Raw genomic sequence first — 21,153 nt, 5'->3', positions numbered from 1 at the left:
GCTGTCTTAACAGCATTATGAGCCCCTGGGCAGAGATGTGAACTGCCCTCGACCAAACCCCTCCAACTTTGCTACTCCTAGTCTGTGCCATGTAAAAAAATAAAAAAATAACAAGCATCTCACTCACGTGTCCTTTGTTCCAGTGGTGGACGGTCCTCTGCATCATCATGCAGTCAGAGAGCACAGGTCTTCTCCTACAGGCTGTGCACAATGAAATTATGTCACCACGCACTGCCCGCAGAAGGAGATGTGCTCCGCTCTGGTGTACAGGACTGGTGTCACCTGGGGGCAGAGGGGCCCTTATGAGTCATGGGCCCCTGCCCAATGGGAAAGATGTCTCTGCCTCTTCCCCATCTATGATGTGATTGGAGGTATTCTTAGTGAAGTTCTGAGGTCTATATTTGCCCAAGTTGTCATAGTTTGTATCTGTGGGGTCTGGGTGTTGGGGCCCCCGTAGATCAGTAGTATAAAGGTGCACGTGCTGTGCCCCTTCATCTCCACTCTAAACTGATATGATAAAAAGTCTACAGAATTATAATGGAACTTCTAACAATTCGGTTTACAGGACGTTGTATAGAATTCCATGCACCGTTCATTACTGATTTGTGGGGGTCTCAGCACATGGACCTCACCGACACAACCTTCTTACATACAACCACAGGGACCTGCACTGATCTTGAGAATAGCAATGAATTATTCCCCAGATACATTGAGAGACAGATGACATGCTTGGCCCTGCCACGCTCCATTCACTGTCCATGGGACTTCTGAACACAGCCGAGCTCAGCACTTGGCAATGTTTGAAAGTCCTGCAGGCAGTGAACAGAGCAGAGACCAAGCATGTGTGCTCAGGGCCGGTGTCAGCACAGGGCTTACCCGGGCAAGTGCCGGGGCCCACAGCACCTCTAGGGGCCCAGAGAGGGAGAGGGGCCTGATGTTCTAATGTTCAGCCCTCTCACTGTAGTTCAGGGTGAGTAGCTGAACATCAGAAGACAGAGAAGGAGCAGGACCTGCACAGAGAGAGAAAAGGGTGAAGGACCTGATCACATGTACCGAAGGTCCTCAACCTTACAGTGTGGAGAGCAGCCCGACAGAAAGAGGGAGAAGACTGAGCTGTAAGTGTCTTAGTCAATATGTGTTTGTGTATGTTAGCGGTGTCTCAAGTGTGCATAGTGTAAATATGATGTGCCCGTTAAGGTTCTGTGTGCCGAGGGCCCGCAAAAACCTGGAGCTGTCCCTGTGAGTGCTGCCACCTCATCACTCAGAGGACGTATGATTTCCCTTCTCATGATTGGTGGAGGTCCTAATGGTCAGACCCCCAAAGGTCAGCTATCCTAGCTGTAAATATTACAATTCCCACTGTCCTGTGGATAGGAGAGGATATTTAGGCTACCACTAGAGATGAGCGAATTTACAGTATGAACATTCGTTCCTATCTGCATCCTGTGTTCTGCTCTTCTCTGGGTGCTGGGAAAAGATGGATCCAATCCTGAAAAATTGGGAGAAGTTTTTCCAGCACCTGGATAGGAGCGGAACAGAGCGGCGCGAAGTGGACTTTACAGCCTGCAGCCTGATAGGCAGAATGCAGATAGAACAGTTTCGCTGCATTCCTACTGTAAATTCGCTCATCTCTAGCTACAACCACACAATAGCCAATATTCACCAATGACCGATATTCCACCAATATTTTTTTTTTTATTGGTAAAATGCCACACACCATGCCTGGAACCTAATGGCCCCTATAATTTCAATAGGGTGTGTGTGTGTGTGTGTGTGTGTGTGTGTGTGTGTGTGTGTGTGTACAAAAGATGCGACGTTTCGACCTCCTCACGAGATCATGCTTGATAATGATCTCGTGAGGAGGTCGAAACGTCGCATCTTTTGTACTCCTTTGTATTTTTTGGAATAAATCACCTTTCACACGTATGCTGGTGTGCTGCGGAACATTTTTACATATCTATCTATCTATCTATCTATCTATCTATCTATCTATCTATCTATCTATCTATCTGGAAGCATTCCTCATGCAGGGAGTGGGCAGGCAGGGGCCACTGATATTTAGAGGGTCTCTTCTTGTGGCTACAGAGAGGACAGAACTAATACACAAGTTCACGGGGTCACTTCACCACAAGCACCTCCGCTCCAGTCACGCCCCAAGAACTCCCCCCGGAGGGATACAGTGGTAGCTGCTGCTGGTGACAGAAGATGGAGTCGGGCGAGCTCATTCACAAGCCGTTACAAAGGATGGGGGAGGCGGGGCTGTGGGCTGCTAGGGGCGGCTTCAACCAGGAGAAGTGGAGACCGGGAGGGAGAGGAAAGGAGGGGAGGTCAGAAGGCGGAGAGACCCGAGCGAGAGAGGAGGGGAGAGCTGGGACCTCCAGGGGCTCAGCCGGGGGCGGAGATGTGAGAGCGGTCACACTGCAGCGGTACAGCACTGAGAGCCATGGCTCCCTGATCCCCGGCATGGAGAAGACCGCGGAGGATGACTGCGAGGACTCGGGAGCAGAGACCGGGGGGTATGTGAGTGTGACAGCCGGGGAGCTCAGCACACGTGTGGGGTCACTGGGGCAGATGTCAGCGCTGGGGGGAGGACGGACATCATGTAACTTGTCATATGTAACATGTACAGGACCTATCATATATGTTACATATCACATGTACAGGACCTATCATATATGTTACATATCACATGTACAGGACCTATCATATATGTTACATATCACATGTACAGGACCTATCATATATGTTACATATCACATGTACAGGACCTATCATATATGTTACATATCACATGTACAGGACCTATTATATATATGTTACATATCACATGTACAGGACCTATCATATATGTTACATATCACATGTACAGGACCTATTATATATATGTTACATATCACATGTACAGGACCTATCATATATGTTACATATCACATGTACAGGACCTATCATATATGTTACATATCACATGTACAGGACCTATTATATATGTTACATATCACATGTACAGGACCTATCATATATGTTACATATCACATGTACAGGACCTATCATATATGTTACATATTATGTCACATGTACAGGACCTATTATATATGTTACATATCACATGTACAGGACCTATCATATATGTTACATATCACATGTACAGGACCTATTATATATGTTACATATTATGTCACATGTACAGGACCTATCATATATGTTACATATATCACATGCACAGGACTTATATATGTTACATATGATATCACATGTACAGGACCTATCATATATGTTACATATCACATGTACAGGACCTATTATATATGTTACATATATCACATGCACAGGACTTATATATGTTACATATCACATGTACAGGACCTATCATATATGTTACATATCACATGTACAGGACCTATTATATATATGTTACATATCACATGTACAGGACCTATCATATATGTTACATATCACATGTACAGGACCTATCATATATGTTACATATCACATGTACAGGACCTATTATATATGTTACATATCACATGTACAGGACCTATCATATATGTTACATATCACATGTACAGGACCTATCATATATGTTACATATTATGTCACATGTACAGGACCTATTATATATGTTACATATCACATGTACAGGACCTATCATATATGTTACATATCACATGTACAGGACCTATTATATATGTTACATATTATGTCACATGTACAGGACCTATCATATATGTTACATATATCACATGCACAGGACTTATATATGTTACATATGATATCACATGTACAGGACCTATCATATATGTTACATATCACATGTACAGGACCTATTATATATGTTACATATATCACATGCACAGGACTTATATATGTTACATATTATGTCACATGTACAGGACCTATCATATATGTTACATATATCACATGCACAGGACTTATATATGTTACATATGATATCACATGTACGGGACCTATCATATATATTACACATGACATCACATGTACAGGACTTATGTATGTTACATATGACATCACATAGACAGGATATATGATATATGTTACATATTACATCACATGCGCAGGACTTATCATATATGTTACATATGACATCACATGTACAGGACTTATCATATTTGTTGTCATATGACGTCACATGCATCAGACGTGACTACGTGGAAAGTTACAAGTATATTAGATTGTAACAGGTGTGTGACCATAACACATATATGTACCACACCTGTATCTGACATGACTACAGCTATTAGGTTATTACACGTGTTAGAGTCCCCCCCCTCTATATTCTCACATCTATCACAGATGTATCTGACGCTATGTATATGCTTCTGTGTAATATATACTGCATGTATCAGAGATTATTACATACATCATGTGACCTTGTATAACACGTGAAGTCTGACCTTTTTGTATGTATCTAGAGCTGATCAGTTGGATGAGTGCATGGGCGGGCGGTGTACACTGGTTACACGTACAGGGGGGCACATACAGCTGTTTTGGTTACATTTGGAAGATGATATGTGACATTTATCTATCCGGTCCCACTGGATGGTCCTGTGTAATTTATCAGTCTGTAGGTTTTATAAACCTCATAGAGAGGGGACAGATACAGAATAGAACACAGATACCTCCTGGTTCTATGGACAAGACAGATATCTGTGATCCATCAATAGATGTAGATGACAGCTCTAACATACATGTCATACAGCTAGGAGGATATGTACAAGATGGATGGATACAAGGTAGAAGTGTGTGTGTGTATATATATATATATATATATATATATATATATATTAATTATACTAGCAGATCTATAGATACTTTATTATTATCCTATGTACACACTCGAGTATTTATCATAGTGTGTAAGTGTGTATATATGTATATGTGCTCTTTACATTTATGAGCAGGTTTTCCATGCACCAAATTTATCAATCTGGCGCCTGGGCCGTCATACATTTGAGCCCAGAGAAACTAATGAATGTTAGCGTTACTATCCACACAAAAAAAGATGGGGGGACCCATAGACTTCTAGAGGTGGTCTGTGCCACAATTATGGTCCGCAACAGGACATGTCCTTTTTTTGGCAGACATGTGAATAGGTACATAGAAACCAATGGGATCTAAATTAGTCCACGATTGGGGATCGGCAATTACGGACACATTTTGTGGCCGTGTGAATGAGGCCTTACCTCAGAAATACAAGGCATATCATTGTATTTCTGCCACGTACTTTCCTCTTTATTGCCGCGGTTCTGCTCGCAGATGAGCTGATCCTCATCATGGCTGCCTGATCTATCACCCATGTGGATTTCACGTATGAGGCGCGGATAGGACGTGTATTACTATATGCTGCCTGTACATACCCCGAGGCTGATGTATAGCTGTATATCAGTGTGGTCAGTACGGCTGGGTTACACTGTGTTTGTGCTTATGTTTATTGTATATGTTATATACTCTTGAAAAGGACACTTTAAGCTAAGCGTAATGAAACGTATATACAGAACGCAGTGTGGATCCTAAATACTGTTCCCTTTCATCCACAGAGAGCACTCCATCCATATAACATACACATTTTGATGTATAATACTCATGTATGGTCATTTGCAGGTGCACTTATTTCCATTCTGACGTGCCCCCCGGTCTCACATGCAGTATTTGCCCGCCCTGTACATCATGCAGTGCCAGTCATGTGGGGGCACTGCCTGCTGCTCCTGACATCCCTGATCTCCTGACTCTGCTCCGCTCTCCTGCTGCTCCACTATGAAGTTATTAGAGGTTGTGTTGGCTGTCACGGTCGGTCATGCTCAGAGACATGTGCTGCCCGCTACAGCCCCCATGTGCCAGCAGCAATGAATGTGGCACTGTGTTAGCCCGGAAGGCTCTGTCATGTTGGATCCTTTTGTAGAGGTAAAATCAGAACTGAGCAAGTGTCAGAAAGATACACCCGTCCTGACTCCAGCCTCAGACCCCTGTATGTGCTATAGTAATATATAGCGTAGGACCGATGTATGTGCTATAGTAGGGCTGGGCGGTATACCGCAAAAATACCGATACCGTCACTGGCGTCGGTTAACCGACCTCAACTTAGCCAGGACGGTATCTGCGGTATTTTTGCTTTTCTATCTCCCTGTTAGAGTGCCCCCTCACTGCGCCCATCCTGTGAGAGCGCCCCCCGCACACACGCACGCCGCCTGGCATTAGCGCTGTACATTATGTGCAGGGGCGCTAATATCAGAGCGGGAGGTGGTGGAGGAGCAGCAGTGTAAGAAGGCCCCGCCCCCCGCAAGTCCCGTCCAAGCGCCCGCCCTCCTTACCCGTCCGGTCCCGTCTGAGGCTCCTCACCTGTCAGATACCACCCCACCCCCAGCGGTCCAGTCCCGTCCCGTCCGATGCCCCCCACTGGTCCCGTCCTGTCCGAGGCCCCCCACCTCTCCCCTCCGAGGCTCCTCCCCCACACACCCGGCCGGCGAACACTGCCCATGTTTCCTGTGTGTGCAGGGACGCCGGCGTGTCAGAGCTGGAGGAGCAGCATTTGGGGGCAGCTGTCCTGTGCTTCCCTAAGTAACAGTACAGGAGTGTAGCATAGGAGGAATGAATGGGCTGCAGCAGGCAGGATAAGTTATAGGAGACATCCTGCTGCAGCCCATTCATTCCTCCTATGCTACAGCCCTGTACTGTTCCTAAGGGAACTACATTTCCCTGTATAGTAATACACCCCTATCCGCCGCCCTGTATAGTCATACACCCCTGTCCGCCCACCCCGCCTGTATAGTCATACACCCCTATCCCCCCCCCCCGCTGTATAGTCATACACCCCTGTCCCCCCCCCTGTATAGTCATACACCCCTGTCTCCCCCCCCCCTGTATAGTCATACACCCCTGTCACCCCTCTGTATAGTCATACACCCCAGTCCCCCCCCCCTCTGTATAGTCATACACCCCTGTCCCCCCCCCCGCTGTATAGTCATACACCCCTGTCCCCCCCCCTGTATAGTCATACACCCCTGGCCCCCCTCTGTATAGTCATACACCCCTGTCCCCCCCCCCCCTGTATAGTCATACACCCCTGTCCCCCCCCCTGTATAGTCATACACCCCTGTCCCCCCCCTGTATAGTCATACACCCCTCTCCGCCCCCCCTGTATAGTCATACACCCCTGTCCGCCCCCCCTGTATAGTCATACACCCCTCTCCGCCCCCCCTGTATAGTCATACACCCCTGTCCCCCCCCCCTGTATAGTCATACACCCCTCTCCGCCCCCCCTGTATAGTCATACACCCCTGTCCCCCCCCCTGTATAGTAGGGCTGGGCGATATGGCCAAAAAATAAAATCTCGATTTTTAAAAAATTTTGGACGATTCTCGATTTAAATCTCGATTTTTTTTGTTTTTGCTAAATAAATAGGACATTTTTCTCCCTGCAGCATCAGATACGATTTTATTGACGTTTGAGACAACTATATTGTTTCCCAGTGTAACAGTGCTCCTCCTGTGCCCCCATGTAGTAGACAAACACATTGTGTGCCCCATATAAGTAGTTTTCCCAAATATGTGCCCTATGTACTCTGTGCCCCCATATAGTATAGGCGATCTTCTTTGTGCCTTCATCTAGGTAGGGAGTAGTAGTGAGGGTATAGTGGATAAGGGGTGTAATAGTACAGGTAAAGATGAGGAGTGTGGTAGTAGTACAGGTATAGATGATGGGTGTAGTAGTACTACTGAGGGGGTATGGGGTGGACTGGGGGTCACTGAGTGGGTATGGGGCAGGCTGGGGGTCACTGAGGGGTATGAGGCAGGCTGGGGGTCACTGAGGGGTATGAAGCAGGCTAAGGGTCACTGAGGGGTATGGGGCAGGCTGGGGGTCACTGAGGGGTATGAGGCAGGCTGGGGGTCACTGAGGGGTATGAGGCAGGCTGGGGGTCACTGAGGGGTATGGGGCAGGCTGGGGGTCACTGAGGGGTATGGGGCAGGCTAAGGGTCACTGAGGGGTATGGGGCAGGCTGGAGGTCACTGAGGGGTATGGGGCAGGCTGGGGGTCACTGAGGGGTATGAGGCAGGCTGGGGGTCACTGAGGGGTATGGGGCAGGCTGGGGGTCACTGAGGGGTATGGGGCAGGCTAAGGGTCACTGAGGGGTATGAAGCAGGCTAAGGGTCACTGAGTGGGTATGGGGCAGGCTGGGGGTCACTGAGGGGTATGGGGCAGGCTGGGGGTCACTGAGGGGTATGAGGCAGGCTGGGGGTCACTGAGGGGTATGGGGCAGGCTGGGGGTCACTGAGGGGTATGGGGCAGGCTAAGGGTCACTGAGGGGTATGGGGCAGGCTGGGGGTCACTGAGGAGTATGAGGCAGGCTGGGGGTCACTGAGGGGTATGGGGCAGGCTGGGGGTCACTGAGGGGTATGGGGCAGGCTGGGGGTCACTGAGGGGTATGAGGCAGGCTGGGGGTCACTGAGGGGTATGAGGCAGGCTGGGGGTCACTGAGGGGTATGGGGCAGGCTGGGGGTCACTGAGGGGTATGAAGCCGGCTGGGGGTCACTGAGGGGTATGGGGCAGGCTGGGGGTCACTGAGGGGTATGGGGCAGGCTGGGGGTCACTGAGGGGTATGGGGCAGGCTGGGGGTCACTGAGGGATATGAAGCCGGCTGGGGGTCACTCAGGGGTATGGGGCAGCTGAGGGGACACTGAGGGGGTATGGGGCAGCTGAGGGGGTATGGGGCAGCTGAGGGGACACTGAGGGGGTATGGGGCAGCTGAGGGGACACTGAGGGGGTATGGGGCAGCTGAGGGGACACTGAGGGGGTATGGGGCAGCTGAGGGGGACTAGGCAGGCGTGGTAAAGTGTCAGGACTGCGCGGTGAGGTGCAGGGCCGGCAGTCAGGAGAGATGTGGTACCGGCGGCTCCAGCCTCTTCACAGAGCCGCGGCTGACCTCTCCCGCCCCTTACACGTTAGTGCCGCGCTGAGCTGCGTCCCGCTCTCTTCCTGTCACACGTGCAGGTCCTGTTCTGTGGAGGAGGCGGCAGGGATCGCAGCAGAAGGAGAGAACGTCGCTGCGGGTCCTGGAGCTGTACAGCGGGCAGCGACGTTCTCTCCTTCTGCTGCGATCCCTGCCGCCTCCTCCACAGAACAGGACCTGCACGTGTGACAGGAAGAGAGCGGGACGCAGCTCAGCGCGGCACTAACGTGTAAGGGGCGGGAGAGGTCAGCCGCGGCTCTGTGAAGAGGCTGGAGCCGCCGGTACCACATCTCTCCTGACCGCCGTCCCTGCACCTCACCGCGCAGTCCTGCAACTCTCTCCGGACCCGACACTTTACCGCGCCGCCCGCAATGATTTTTTGTGAAAATCGAATTTACGATTTTCACAAAAAATCAAATCGATTCTAACTGTCTGGGCGATTAATCGAATTAATTCGATTAATCGCCCAGCCCTACTGTATAGTCATACACCCCTGTCCGTCCCCCCTGTATAGTCATACACCCCTGCCCGCCCACCCCGCCTGTATAGTCATACACCCCTGTCCGCCCACCCCGCCTGTATAGTCATACACCCCTATCCCCCCTGTATAGTCATACACCCCTGTCCGTCCCCCCTGTATAGTCATACACCCCTACCCCCCCTGTATAGTCATACACCCCTATCCCCCCTGTATAGTCATATACCCCTATCCCTCCTGTATAGTCATACACCCCTGTCCACCCCCCGCCTGTATAGTCATACACCCCTGTCCACCCCCTGTATAGTTATACACCCCTGTCCGCCACCCCTGTATAGTTATACACCCCTGTCCGCCACCCCTGTATAGTTATACACCCCTGTATAGTTATACACCCCTGTCCGCCACCCCTGTATAGTCATGCTCAGTGAGTTTTTTACTTTTTTGATATTGACAGTTTTTCATAGCAAGTGGGTGTGGTTTGCAAAAAGGGGCGTGTCATAATTATCGTTCAGTTATCGTTACCGCGGCTACATGTGCGATTAATCGCGATATTGATTTTGGCCCATATCGCCCAGCCCTATGCTATAGTAATATATAGCGTAGAACCCCTGTATGTGCTATAGTAATATATATAGTGTAGGAGCCCTGTATGTGCTATAGTAATATATAGTGTAGGAGCCCTGTATGTGCTATAGTAATATATAGTGTAGGACCCCTGGATGTGCTATAGTAATATATATAGTGTAGGACCCCTGGATGTGCTATAGTAATATATATAGTGTAGGACCCCTGGATGTGCTATAGTAATATATATAGTGTAGGACCCCTGGATGTGCTATAGTAATATATATAGTGTAGGAGCCCTGTATGTGCTATAGTAATATATAGTGTAGGACCCCTGGATGTGCTATAGTAATATATATAGTGTAGGACCCCTGTATGTGCTATAGTAATATATATAGTGTAGGACCCCTGTATGTGCTATAGTAATATATATAGTGTAGGACCCCTGGATGTGCTATAGTAATATATAGTGTAGGAGCCCTGTATGTGCTATAGTAATATATATAGTGTAGGAGCCCTGGATGTGCTATAGTAATATATAGTGTAGGACCCCTGGTGTCCGTCACAGGGTGAATGTGCTGTAGTAATATATAGTGTAGCTCAGTGAGGGTGTGATTGTATATTGCGTGTATTGTTTGTGATGAGTAATGTATTTGACCGGATTACCATAATTCAGCAATGTTAATCCCTCTCCACCTGTAGCGTGCAGCATCACTAGGGAAACCACAAAGCACCGAGTTCACCATGGTCATATTCCCCGCTGGCAGCACAGCGCTGAGGGCGGGAATGCAGAGTCTCTGCTCCCAGAAGATGCTGCCTGGTCACCTTCACCAAGTGATCGCCAACTCGTGGCTCTCAGAACTACAACTCCCAGCATGCCCTATTGTAGTTGTAGTTTTGGAGCGGCTATAGAACCACAGGTTGGCGATCACTGCCTTATATAGGTCCCTAGTTTGGTGTTTATACACTATACTACAGTGACACAGAACAGTATGTTGTTGGTGGTATATCTGTGGTGGCTCAAGATTAAAACTTATCGTCTCTGCAGGATGGGTGATGAGTTGTAAAGTGCTGCAGAATTATTGTAGATATATATATTATATTAGGGGTTTGACCATCGGGACCTCCATTGACCACATGAACGCATCTTTTGTCCCGCTCTATGGATGGAGCAGCGGTTGTACAGTGCCCACCAGTCTTCAGCAGTTTCATAGTGAGTGAATGGAGCAGCAGTGTGCATGTTCGAATGCTGCTCCATTTACAAGAAACCTCCATGCCCATCATTGGGTTTTATCAGCTGGATCTCCACCACACCTGTCCTGTGGATAGTTTATACATTTTGGATAACCCCATTATAGTGACCACTTTTATTACCTGGTTGGCCGAACATTTTGGGGACATTTATCAAACATGGTGTAAAGTGAAACTGGCTCAGTTGCCCCTAGCAACCAATCAGATTCCACCTTTCATTCCTCACAGACTCTTTGGAAAATGAAAGGTGGAATCTGATTGGTTGCTGAAGGCAACTGAGCCAGTTTCACTTTACACCATATTTAATAAATCTCCCCCGAAATGTTTCCTCCATGAAGGGTACACTTCAGCCAGACAGCTCCATCTTGATTTACTAGAGCTCTTGCATAGTAAACCAATCCTCCGTTGGCAGGAGCGAGTACACACAGATCGTCTGGGAGCTACAAGTGCACTTTAACATGCCTGACCCTTCCCTCCACCGACATCATCTGTTGCTGCAGAGTCGGGATGCCACCATACGCTTTAAACCATGGGTCTCCAAACTGCGGCCCTCCAGCTGTTGCAAAACCACAATTCCCATCATGCCCACACAGCTAAAGCTTTGGATTTGGCTGTCCAGGCATGATGGGAAATGTAGTATTGCAACAGCTGGAGGGCCACAGTTTGGAGACCCATGCGTGTAGACAGTCATCTCAACTCGCTGTTGCCGGGACTTTAGTGTAAGGCGTATGGTCATCCTAAATGCTTGTTTGGCCAACAGTTTTTCTTCCGACCCTGCGATATACATTCATGCCTGGCTGAGCGTCCATGCATTCTCTATGGTGGTGGCTTATCTCCCACGACAACGAGGAATTGGCCATGTTAAGCTTTAGCTTGCCCAATCCTTTTATTCCCGGGATGCGCCATAATAGATATGAAGAATATTATAGATGTGTATTTATAAGGCTATAGTTAACTATTTCTATAGTATAGAGTTCATTCTTCTATCCCCCACCACACCACACGTACTTGGAAGGCTTTGGCGTATTACTTTATCCCATAGTCACACCAATAAAGTTAACAATGAAGGAAAGTATTTATCCAGATTGCTATGGACTGACCATGTTCAGTAAGGGCCGCCATTGCTCAGGTCTAGCTGGACGCAGTGCAAGTTCTGCTGGTTGTGATCTGTATAGTTTGGGCCTATAGTGGTAACAACATATATGCAGGGTTCGTGGGCCGCGAATAACGTCTCAATGATGATGGTCAGCCCCTTGTCCATTCCATAATGGGTATCCTATCCAAAATGAAGCCCAGTGTGATTCCTATGGAGAGAACACATTTGACTCTCAGACCCAGCTCTGTACAGAGTGACTACCAATAAATACATCAAGTGTTTTTCTTTTTCCTTGTATACTGCCTGGGGGTCTGCAGGGTTTTATTAGTCCCAGTGACAGACATCACAGCTATGGGTTGAGAGACAGCTCCACAGCCCATAAATACTACTTAGCAGGTTGTATATTTATTGAGCTGTAATGTACTCAATTACTGGTAAGGGACGGCAGAGCGACAGTGATGGATAGCGTGTCCTGCCAGCATCCAATAGCCATCCACCGTCAGACATATAACACTAGTATATAGGGAGGATAAACACTCTTACATTCTTTTTCTATCACACGTGTGGGTGACCTCGGCAGGACCACCCTGGTTGTTGATGACAGTGTTTGGGGATTCCCATGATGGGGGATTGTAAAGAGCGCTAATGTTATCCCTCAGGACAGATGTTCTAGCACTAGGCCTGACAGTATCTGTTATACGATGCAGACTCATGTTTCCACTCACAAAGCAACGAGGAGTAAACTCCATATTCTGTCTCGTTGTAAAAGGGCAGTAAGAATATAGTAAGTTTATAGTTATACAGCTAGAGAAATGCCCTCAGATTTCATATGGCCATTTGCAGAGTACATGCTGTAGATTTAGCGGCAGATTAGCCCAACCAGTTTACCTGTCATGGTTCCCTCATGGGATCCACATTGATTTAAAATATACAATGGGGGGAGGAAAGTTGAATTTTTTTTTTTTTATTTTAAAAATCTCAAGTCTTCCAGTACTTATCAGCTGCTGTATGCCCTGCAGGAAGTGGTTTATTCTTTCCAGTCCGATACAGTGCTTTCTGCTGCCACCTCTGTATGAGACCGGAACTGTCCAGAGAGGTAGCAAATCCCCATAGATGCCAATTTATGCACTTTAGACTTTAATCGGCTTGCAGTGGATTCAGACATCAATCTAAGGTGGATGAGGCTGTCTAGAACAATTACGCAGAGAGCATTCTTGCTGTGTCTTTCTCCTCCCCTCCCATAGAGAACACAGGACCACCCTGCCGTGCTGAACGTTTCTGACTTACTTGATGGCGGAACAATCGTTCATCCTTCAGTTACTGAAGGTGTAAGGCCCGCTTAAGGATACAAAAAAAAAATCACTTATTTCTGATTTCCATGCAAACACTCTTCTCAGTAAGGTCACATTTGCTTGTAAAAGTAGCACTTCAAGGAATTTGTAATTTATATTGTAGCGATCAGCAAGAGGCCATCCTCCTTATTGTTTCATATAATCCACTAAGAAGTTTGAAACCACAAAACAAGATAAACCACAAGATACTATAATACCTGTTTTTGTTTTAGGCTCTTTTCACACAGTGTCCTGCAGTACCTCATACACATGCAGTAGTCATGTGTATGAATTAGGTTAAATTCCCTGATCTGTATCTTTGACTAGAACTACATGTCTATCATATAATCATTTTTTAATATATAATGCTGTAAGGGCCTTGTTACCCGGAACGATAATCGGCCGAATGGGCCCTATCCGGCCAATTATCGCGCCGTGTAATAAACACAACAATCAGCCGATGACAGCGATCATCGACTGATCATTGATATAGGTTTGGACCTATAATTGTTGGGCGCTGACCACGCAGTGCTTTGTGTATTAGTGGTGTGTGGCCGACAGTTGACGATTCCAAACTCTATACATTACTGCAGGGCTCTTCTTGCACTCTGCTTCTCCCCGGGTCCTGCGTGCTCCAGCTTTAGAGTGGCCTGTCAGCTGAGACCTGGTGAGAAGCAGAGCACAAGAGGAACCATGGACCATGGGTAGGTAATGTATAGAGTTTAAGCAAGGGCTGCAAGGACATCAGTAACCATGTCCATGCAGCCCTTGCTAAACGATTATTGGGCCGTGTAGTAGTCCCAGTAAATGAGCGCCGATCTAGCAGATCGGTGCTCATTTACAGTTATTATAGGGCCTCCATTGGCCCGTGTAATAGGGACCCTAAGACAGTGCAGAAGCCTACTTAGTGATTTCTATCAAGTTATTATCATTTAGCTTTGTGGTCATGTTGAGTGGACACTGTTGTTTCAACCAACCTCCCTCCATTTAATAGCCTATGTGTTACCTAACCTATTTATAAATCCCTAAAATCTTGGCCACTAGGTGTCTCCCTTCCCTGCAGTCTGCTGTCCTCTGTCAGTTGTTAGTGAAATTCTGTCTGTAGTAACTGGTTGTTCAGGACAGAACACCGGAACGCCATGTTCTCCAGGACTCCCTACGACGGCATCCAGCTTCCACAGCCACGGATAATCAAATGCTAAGCTTTCAGGTTTAGATAACGTTGCCGAATCTGAACATTTTGACAGATCTGCTCAACATTAATCAGGATAAGTCTTTGTATCAACATCCTCTTACCAGAATTCTGTAGTATCCATTACCTATAATATTTTTCAAAAAAGGCCCCTCCTGAACTTGTGTAAGAGTTCCATAGTCTCACTGCTCTTACAGTAAAGAATCCCTATCTGTGATGATGGTGAAACCTTCTTTCTTCTAGACTTAGAAGAAGCCCCCTTCACATGATTAGGGAGTGCGCAATACAAAAGATCACTAGAAAGATCTCTATACTGTCCATGTATGTATATTTACATTATGATCAGGTCACCCCTAAGATAACAGTGCTGCATACCGTACACTCTGGGTGCTGCAAAATAGCTTCTCACTTATGGCTTTTCCCTGTTGTAAAGGGAAAGGACATGGCTTGGCCCCTGAGTGTCTGTGTGGAGGCATTATTAGGCACATGCTTCCTATTTCAGCTTACATAGAGATGGGAAAAGTCTGTCCTAAGACAGCTCGGGGCCCTTTAAGTTGTTTGGCAGCGTTTTTCGCTCTACGTTTAGTTGGAGTCTCTTTTCTATATATACATACATGACATCATAACGGAAAGGGATGTATGATTTACTTCTTTGCTTTCTGATTTACACAGTAATTGGATAACTAGTTTCCAGATGACGGTTTCCGAGCCTGTACGCAACGCACAATAATATTTCCCTCCCAGGCGACGTGTTTTCAGGCCAGCAGATGATTTTGGTTAATTTCACGCAGGGCCGATCTGCTCTTTGTTCTGCACCTCTGTTATTTTACACTATTACGGAGACACTGACCTCCCAGCCATCTGCTGCTAATAATGGAAAAGTGGACTGTAAGGAGCGAGCAGTAAGACGCCGGTATGGATAGACTGTGACATTTGGCTACCGCAGTATACTGCACTCCGTAATGCGCCGGGGATCGGGGTTAAGTGCTCTACAGCTGGTGTAAGTTCATTGACACCAATGTAATGGACATAAATTTAGCATTTTTCTGCGTGTCGTATTGGCACCGTTCGTTTTTTCGGCACAATAAGCATGTTGCTGTTTTCGTCGGACACTACTTCATTCATCTCTTGCGAGCGGCCATTTTTAATCTAGCCATTATACGGCCACAATGCTTCATTTAAATGTGAAGCCCCCCTTAGTCTGCTTTCATTAGAAAATACTCTCAAGCTGCCACATGTCTTCAGCCGGTGAAACCCCAAGGCGGATTACCGGACCAAAATAGTGTCCGAATAATGAGAGACCGGCGACAAAGGAGAACAAATAAGCCAATTAGTTTACATCTCCTGCGCTGCACATACAGCTTCAAGGAAAACACATGGGAGATTTATTATTGACCAGGAATGATCTCATCCCAGGCCGAAATAGTGGGCTGCTTAGTGTCTCACGCTTCAGTGTTTTTTTTTTTTTTTTTTTAACTACCTTTATTTCAGGATATCATGTATAATTGTATGTATACATTCATTTACATGACACTACACAGAGTATGTATCTGATAGACTGCGAAAGTGCTGTTACTATATGTTTACCTGAGTTGTCATGGGCCACACCGCTACACATCTGTCCAAAAAAAAAAAAACACCTGTTAAACCCATCATGGCATGACGTGTCCAGCATCACGAGATGTTACATCCGGTTAGAAATATGCAGAAAGTAAGTGTTCCCGTAGAGGTGCTGGAACCGCAGATATGGCAAGTGAATTAAGGTACAGACTGGAAGGAAAATGTACTTTTTATTTTAGTTACACTTTTTTTTTTTTTTTATCAATTTAAATTTATAGGTAAAAAAAAAAAAATCAGATTAATTTTTTATTTTTTACTGCAGTCTATAAATAGGATTTCTAAAACTTTTTTTTTTTCTATGCTGGATTTTTCCAAAAAAGTGGCTGCGTTTTTTTGACAATGTCATCTGAAAAATTGTCCATTCTATTTATTTATTTATTTATTTATTTTTAAGTTTGCATTATTTTTTTTTTCCTATACAAAACCAGACAGCTCTATAAAAGGAGACTTGTACATTAAACAGACACAAAATGTGTCACCTAGAGTTATTTTTCTACACCAGAAATAAAAACAGATGCTAAAATATATTTTTTTCTATTTTAGATATTATTATGGGAGGCTGCCATCTTGCCTGAGCTGCTTTTAAATAGAACCAATCAGTCCAATTGGGCGGATTTAGCTCCCCCCAGCACTGTATAAAGCTGCTGTGTAGCTCATTGCATGTGCTGCAGCAGCAGCTTTATACCATAAAAAATGAAGTTTAATACCTCTGTGCATGGCAGGTAGTCATCAGGGCGGCTACCCACCCGTGTCTAGTCATTGCGCTCTCTCTGGCAGTGCACGCAGCAGGAATGTTTGACAGGGTAAGGCGCCGGTCTTTCATCCCCGCCGAGACTGCTGACTCAGAGAACGGTGACTAGACACAGGCGGAAAGCCGCCTAGATGACTACCTGTCGTGCATGAAGGGATTAAACTTCATTTTCTAGGGTATAAAGCCTGCTGCTGCAGCCGTGGCCAATACGTGCTGCGAGCTGCACAGGAGCTTTATACAGCGCTGCAGGGAACTAAATCAGCCCAATTGGACTGATTGGTTCCCTTTAAGAGCATTTAGTGTTATTCTTCACAGCAAGCCCTTTGGACGTAGGCAACAATGAATCCGAGCACACTCTGTACTTAGATGGGGCAGGTTTGTAGGCATGCTCTGTAACCTGTGCAGAGGTCATTCCACAGGAAGGGGGGTCATGGCATCACCATTTTATCCAGGAAGTGAAGCCTTGATGCAGTAGTAAGTGCATGGAAAAAAAGCACTTTATGTGCATTTCCCGAAATAATTGTATATTGGTGATTTGCATAACTTTTGGGGGGCAATATAATGCTTATAAAAAATTTTCGCCAGACTTCTTCTTTAAAGCATAGGTGTCAAACTCACGGTCCTTCAGCTGTTGCAACACCACAATTCTCATGATGCTTGAACTGCCAGAGGAGGGACACTAGTTTGAAATCAATAGTACAGACGATTTTAAGAAACTTTGTAACTAGGTTTATTGGCTGAAAAATGCATTTTTATCATGAAAAAGCAGTTTGAAGCTCTCCCCCGTCTTCATTGTTCTCCTATGGAGAGAGCTAAATAAAAGACCAAAACAGGACAACAAAGAGTTAATCTACAAATATATCACCCTCTATCTCCTCTGACAGTCAGCACTGACCTCTCTGAGCTCTGATTACAGCTGTCACCCAGCTCAGTGCCTGTAATCCCTTTGTTCTCAGCTTTCTGCTGTCGGCTAACTCCCTCCTTCCTCCTCCCCCCTCCCCTCTCTATAGACCAGACTGGGTATGTCTTATGCCACAAGTACCAATTTCCTGATTTTTTTTTGCAGTGGATGGAAAAGAGGAGGGAGGGGGGAACCTGGGAAAAGGCTTTTTAAATACAGATATCTATACAGCAAAGATCTCAATGAGAGATCAAAGTGTATATACTAGAAGTCCCCTAGGGGGGCTTCTAGTATATGTGTAAAAAAAAAAAAAAAAAAAAAAAGTGTTGTTTATAGTAAAAAGCCCCCTCCCCTAAGTCTGAATCACCCCCCTTTTCCCAGGTTTTAAATAAAAGTAAACAAATAAATAAATAAACATGTTTGGTATCGCCGCGTGCGTAATCGCCCGAACTATTAATTAATCACATTCCTGATCTCGCACGGTAAACGGCGTCAGCGCAAAAAAATCCCAAAGTGCAAAATTGCGCATTTTTGGTCGCATCAAACCCAGAAAAATTGTAATAAAAAGCGATCAAAAAGTCGTATATGCGCAATCAAGGTACCGATAGAAAGAACACATCATGGCGCAAAAAATGACACCTCACACAGCCCCATAGACCCAAGAATAAAAGCGTTATAAGCCTGGGAATGGAGCGATTTTAAGGAACGTATATTTGTTAACAATGGTTTGAATTTTTTATAGGCCATCAGATACAATATAAGTTATACATGTTATATATCGTTTTAATCGTAACGACTTGAGGAACATGCATAACAAGTCAGTTTTACCCCAGAGCGAATGGCGTAAAAACACAGTTCCCCCAAATAAAAGAAATGTGTTTGTTTTTTTTCAATTTCACCACACTTTGAATTTTTTTCTGGTTTCGTAGTGTACCAAATGCAAAAATTCATTGCATTGCAAAGTACAATTAGTGATGCAAAAAATAAGGGCTCATATGGGTTTCTAGGTGGAAAAATGCAAGTGCTATGGCCTTTTAAACACAAGGAGGAAAAAACGAAAATGCAAAAACGAAAATGGGCCCCGTCCTTAAGGGGTTAAAGGGATGCTACTTCCTATAGTTGGTAGCAGAGAGCAGGATCTTTTCCTTCTAGTGGACAACTAACCATGGAGCCTTTCATGGCCCATAAAAAGTCTCTTTATGCCAGTTTTGTGGTCTCCTTGAAACAGTACGCACCTTCCCCAATTGAAAGCCTCATTTATCAAAGGGTGAATGAGCCCTGATAGACATTGTATTGCAATTAGTTGTGTCTTTTCAGAGAGGAATCTGAATAATATTCTACATAACATATCAGTAAATATAAATTGTAGCTAGAACTATGAGGCAGCTTCCTATATCCGTTATCCAGTAATATTCTTCTGCCAAGCTCATTTAGATGGTTTACAGGACCTCTTTAGGATCCTTTGTTTTTTTTGTATATAGCCATGTACAGCATTGGTGATATAACATTGTATTTAGCCGCAGTGTTGTTTTAGAAGCCTGATGGACTCAGTGTGACTCCACAACACATTTCAGGCCTTTGCCTTACGAAAACACAGCCGTTCAGCATCAAGGCTCCTTCAGCTTCAGTTTAACTTTCAAGGGCAGCACGCAGCAGATTATATTTTATTATTTTGTATGTATAAAAGTATCTGTCTAAGCTATTGAAATGTGGACGTAATGGCTGTTGTTGTTCAGGGAAATGTCGGCTTTATCACATGAGGACATGATGTACACTTCAGCTAGAGATGACTGAGGCTTTAATGTCTCTTCACAGAAGCCATTGTTCACATGTGCCGACAGACATCTATTGAGAGCGAAGCACATTCACCAAAGTTACATTCCTCCGAGGTGAAGTACAGTCACTACTAAGCAGTACACAACCGGGATTATTGCTCTGCGGCTCCTGCTCTGAATACATTATTACTTACCAAGCTAGATATTCTGTATCTGTAATCACACTCAGAGACCCGCTAGGTTTTATGACTTTGAGGCAATAATAACTTTTCGGGTGGTTAGTACCTTATAACTATTGGTATTATTCTTCCTGTTTATGTGTTGTTTCTTGTTCCATGGAGGTCAAATGGCTTCCCGTAAAAATTCATGGAGCATAGAGATGGTTATATCTCACTGTTATATAGCTAAACTTTTCACCCTTACCATAGAGCCTGTGTGGTATATTTAGTGGGCCCATAGGAAAAATCTAACCTTGCCCCCCATTACAGTCCAGGTTTTTTGTCCACCCAGTTCAAAAAAACTCAGCCTTCTTTCTATGACACTTTGCGCAACCCCTTGTTTTATTTTAACAGTAATTACTGTTCTTTCCAGTTAATATGGCGCCACTCCACTTTTATGCTTGGCTATAAATAAGTGTACTTTATGATGGTAAGGGTCGAGAGGCCACTGTTATTATGGTCAAGTTAACATACTGTGCGTGCATGTTTTCAGGGTTTTTATTTTTAAGAAGCAAGGGACACAGGCCGAACTGTTGGATTAGCAGTTGTCATGCTGGGTGATATATGGTTTCTGAATATTGAATTAAAGGGGTTATCCAAGATAAGAAAAACATGGCTGCTTTCTTCTAAGGGCAGCAAAACCTCGTGTCCTCCATTGTGCTCCTGTGACCTCCTGTTCTCCATTCGCACTGAGCGGCACTTAGCTGCAGTACCACACACACACTGAGGATAAGGGTGGTGCTGTTTCTGTAAGAAAGCTGCCATGTCTTTCTAGCTCTAAATAAACCCTTTAATGTGTAACATTAGGGTAGCTGACATGGTCCCCAGGGGTACAGGTCAGTGCTGTGGTTGCTTGAGGACCAGTTAAGTAAAGCAGTACTTTGAATTGCAGTGTTTGATGCCTGTCTTGGGGACTGGGACCTGTGGTGGCAAGGTGGACCAGGAGGTAGGAGTTCAATCATGTGGCATAAGAGCAAGTCCTGAAACGGCAGAGTTGTGCTACTGGGAACC

The 21,153-nt window shown here is 45.5% G+C and overlaps 1 protein-coding gene across 2 annotated transcripts in view; it reads left to right on the top strand.

Moving 5' to 3' along the window:
- The first annotated feature begins 2,351 nt into the window (after window positions 1–2,351).
- Window positions 2,352–21,153, top strand: part of FAM124A (family with sequence similarity 124 member A) — a 36,782-nt gene continuing 17,980 nt past the window's right edge. For both annotated transcript variants that reach the window (XM_069972114.1, XM_069972113.1), the window contains exon 1: window positions 2,352–2,516. In XM_069972114.1, coding sequence (XP_069828215.1) covers window positions 2,464–2,516 — 53 coding nt within the window. In that variant the 5' untranslated portion in view covers window positions 2,352–2,463. The remainder of the gene's footprint in view (window positions 2,517–21,153) is intronic.

The sequence above is a fragment of the Dendropsophus ebraccatus genome, chromosome 5 (assembly GCF_027789765.1).
Source record: "Dendropsophus ebraccatus isolate aDenEbr1 chromosome 5, aDenEbr1.pat, whole genome shotgun sequence".
NCBI lineage: Eukaryota > Metazoa > Chordata > Amphibia > Anura > Hylidae > Dendropsophus > Dendropsophus ebraccatus.
This window is presented reverse-complemented; position numbering and strand designations above follow the sequence as displayed.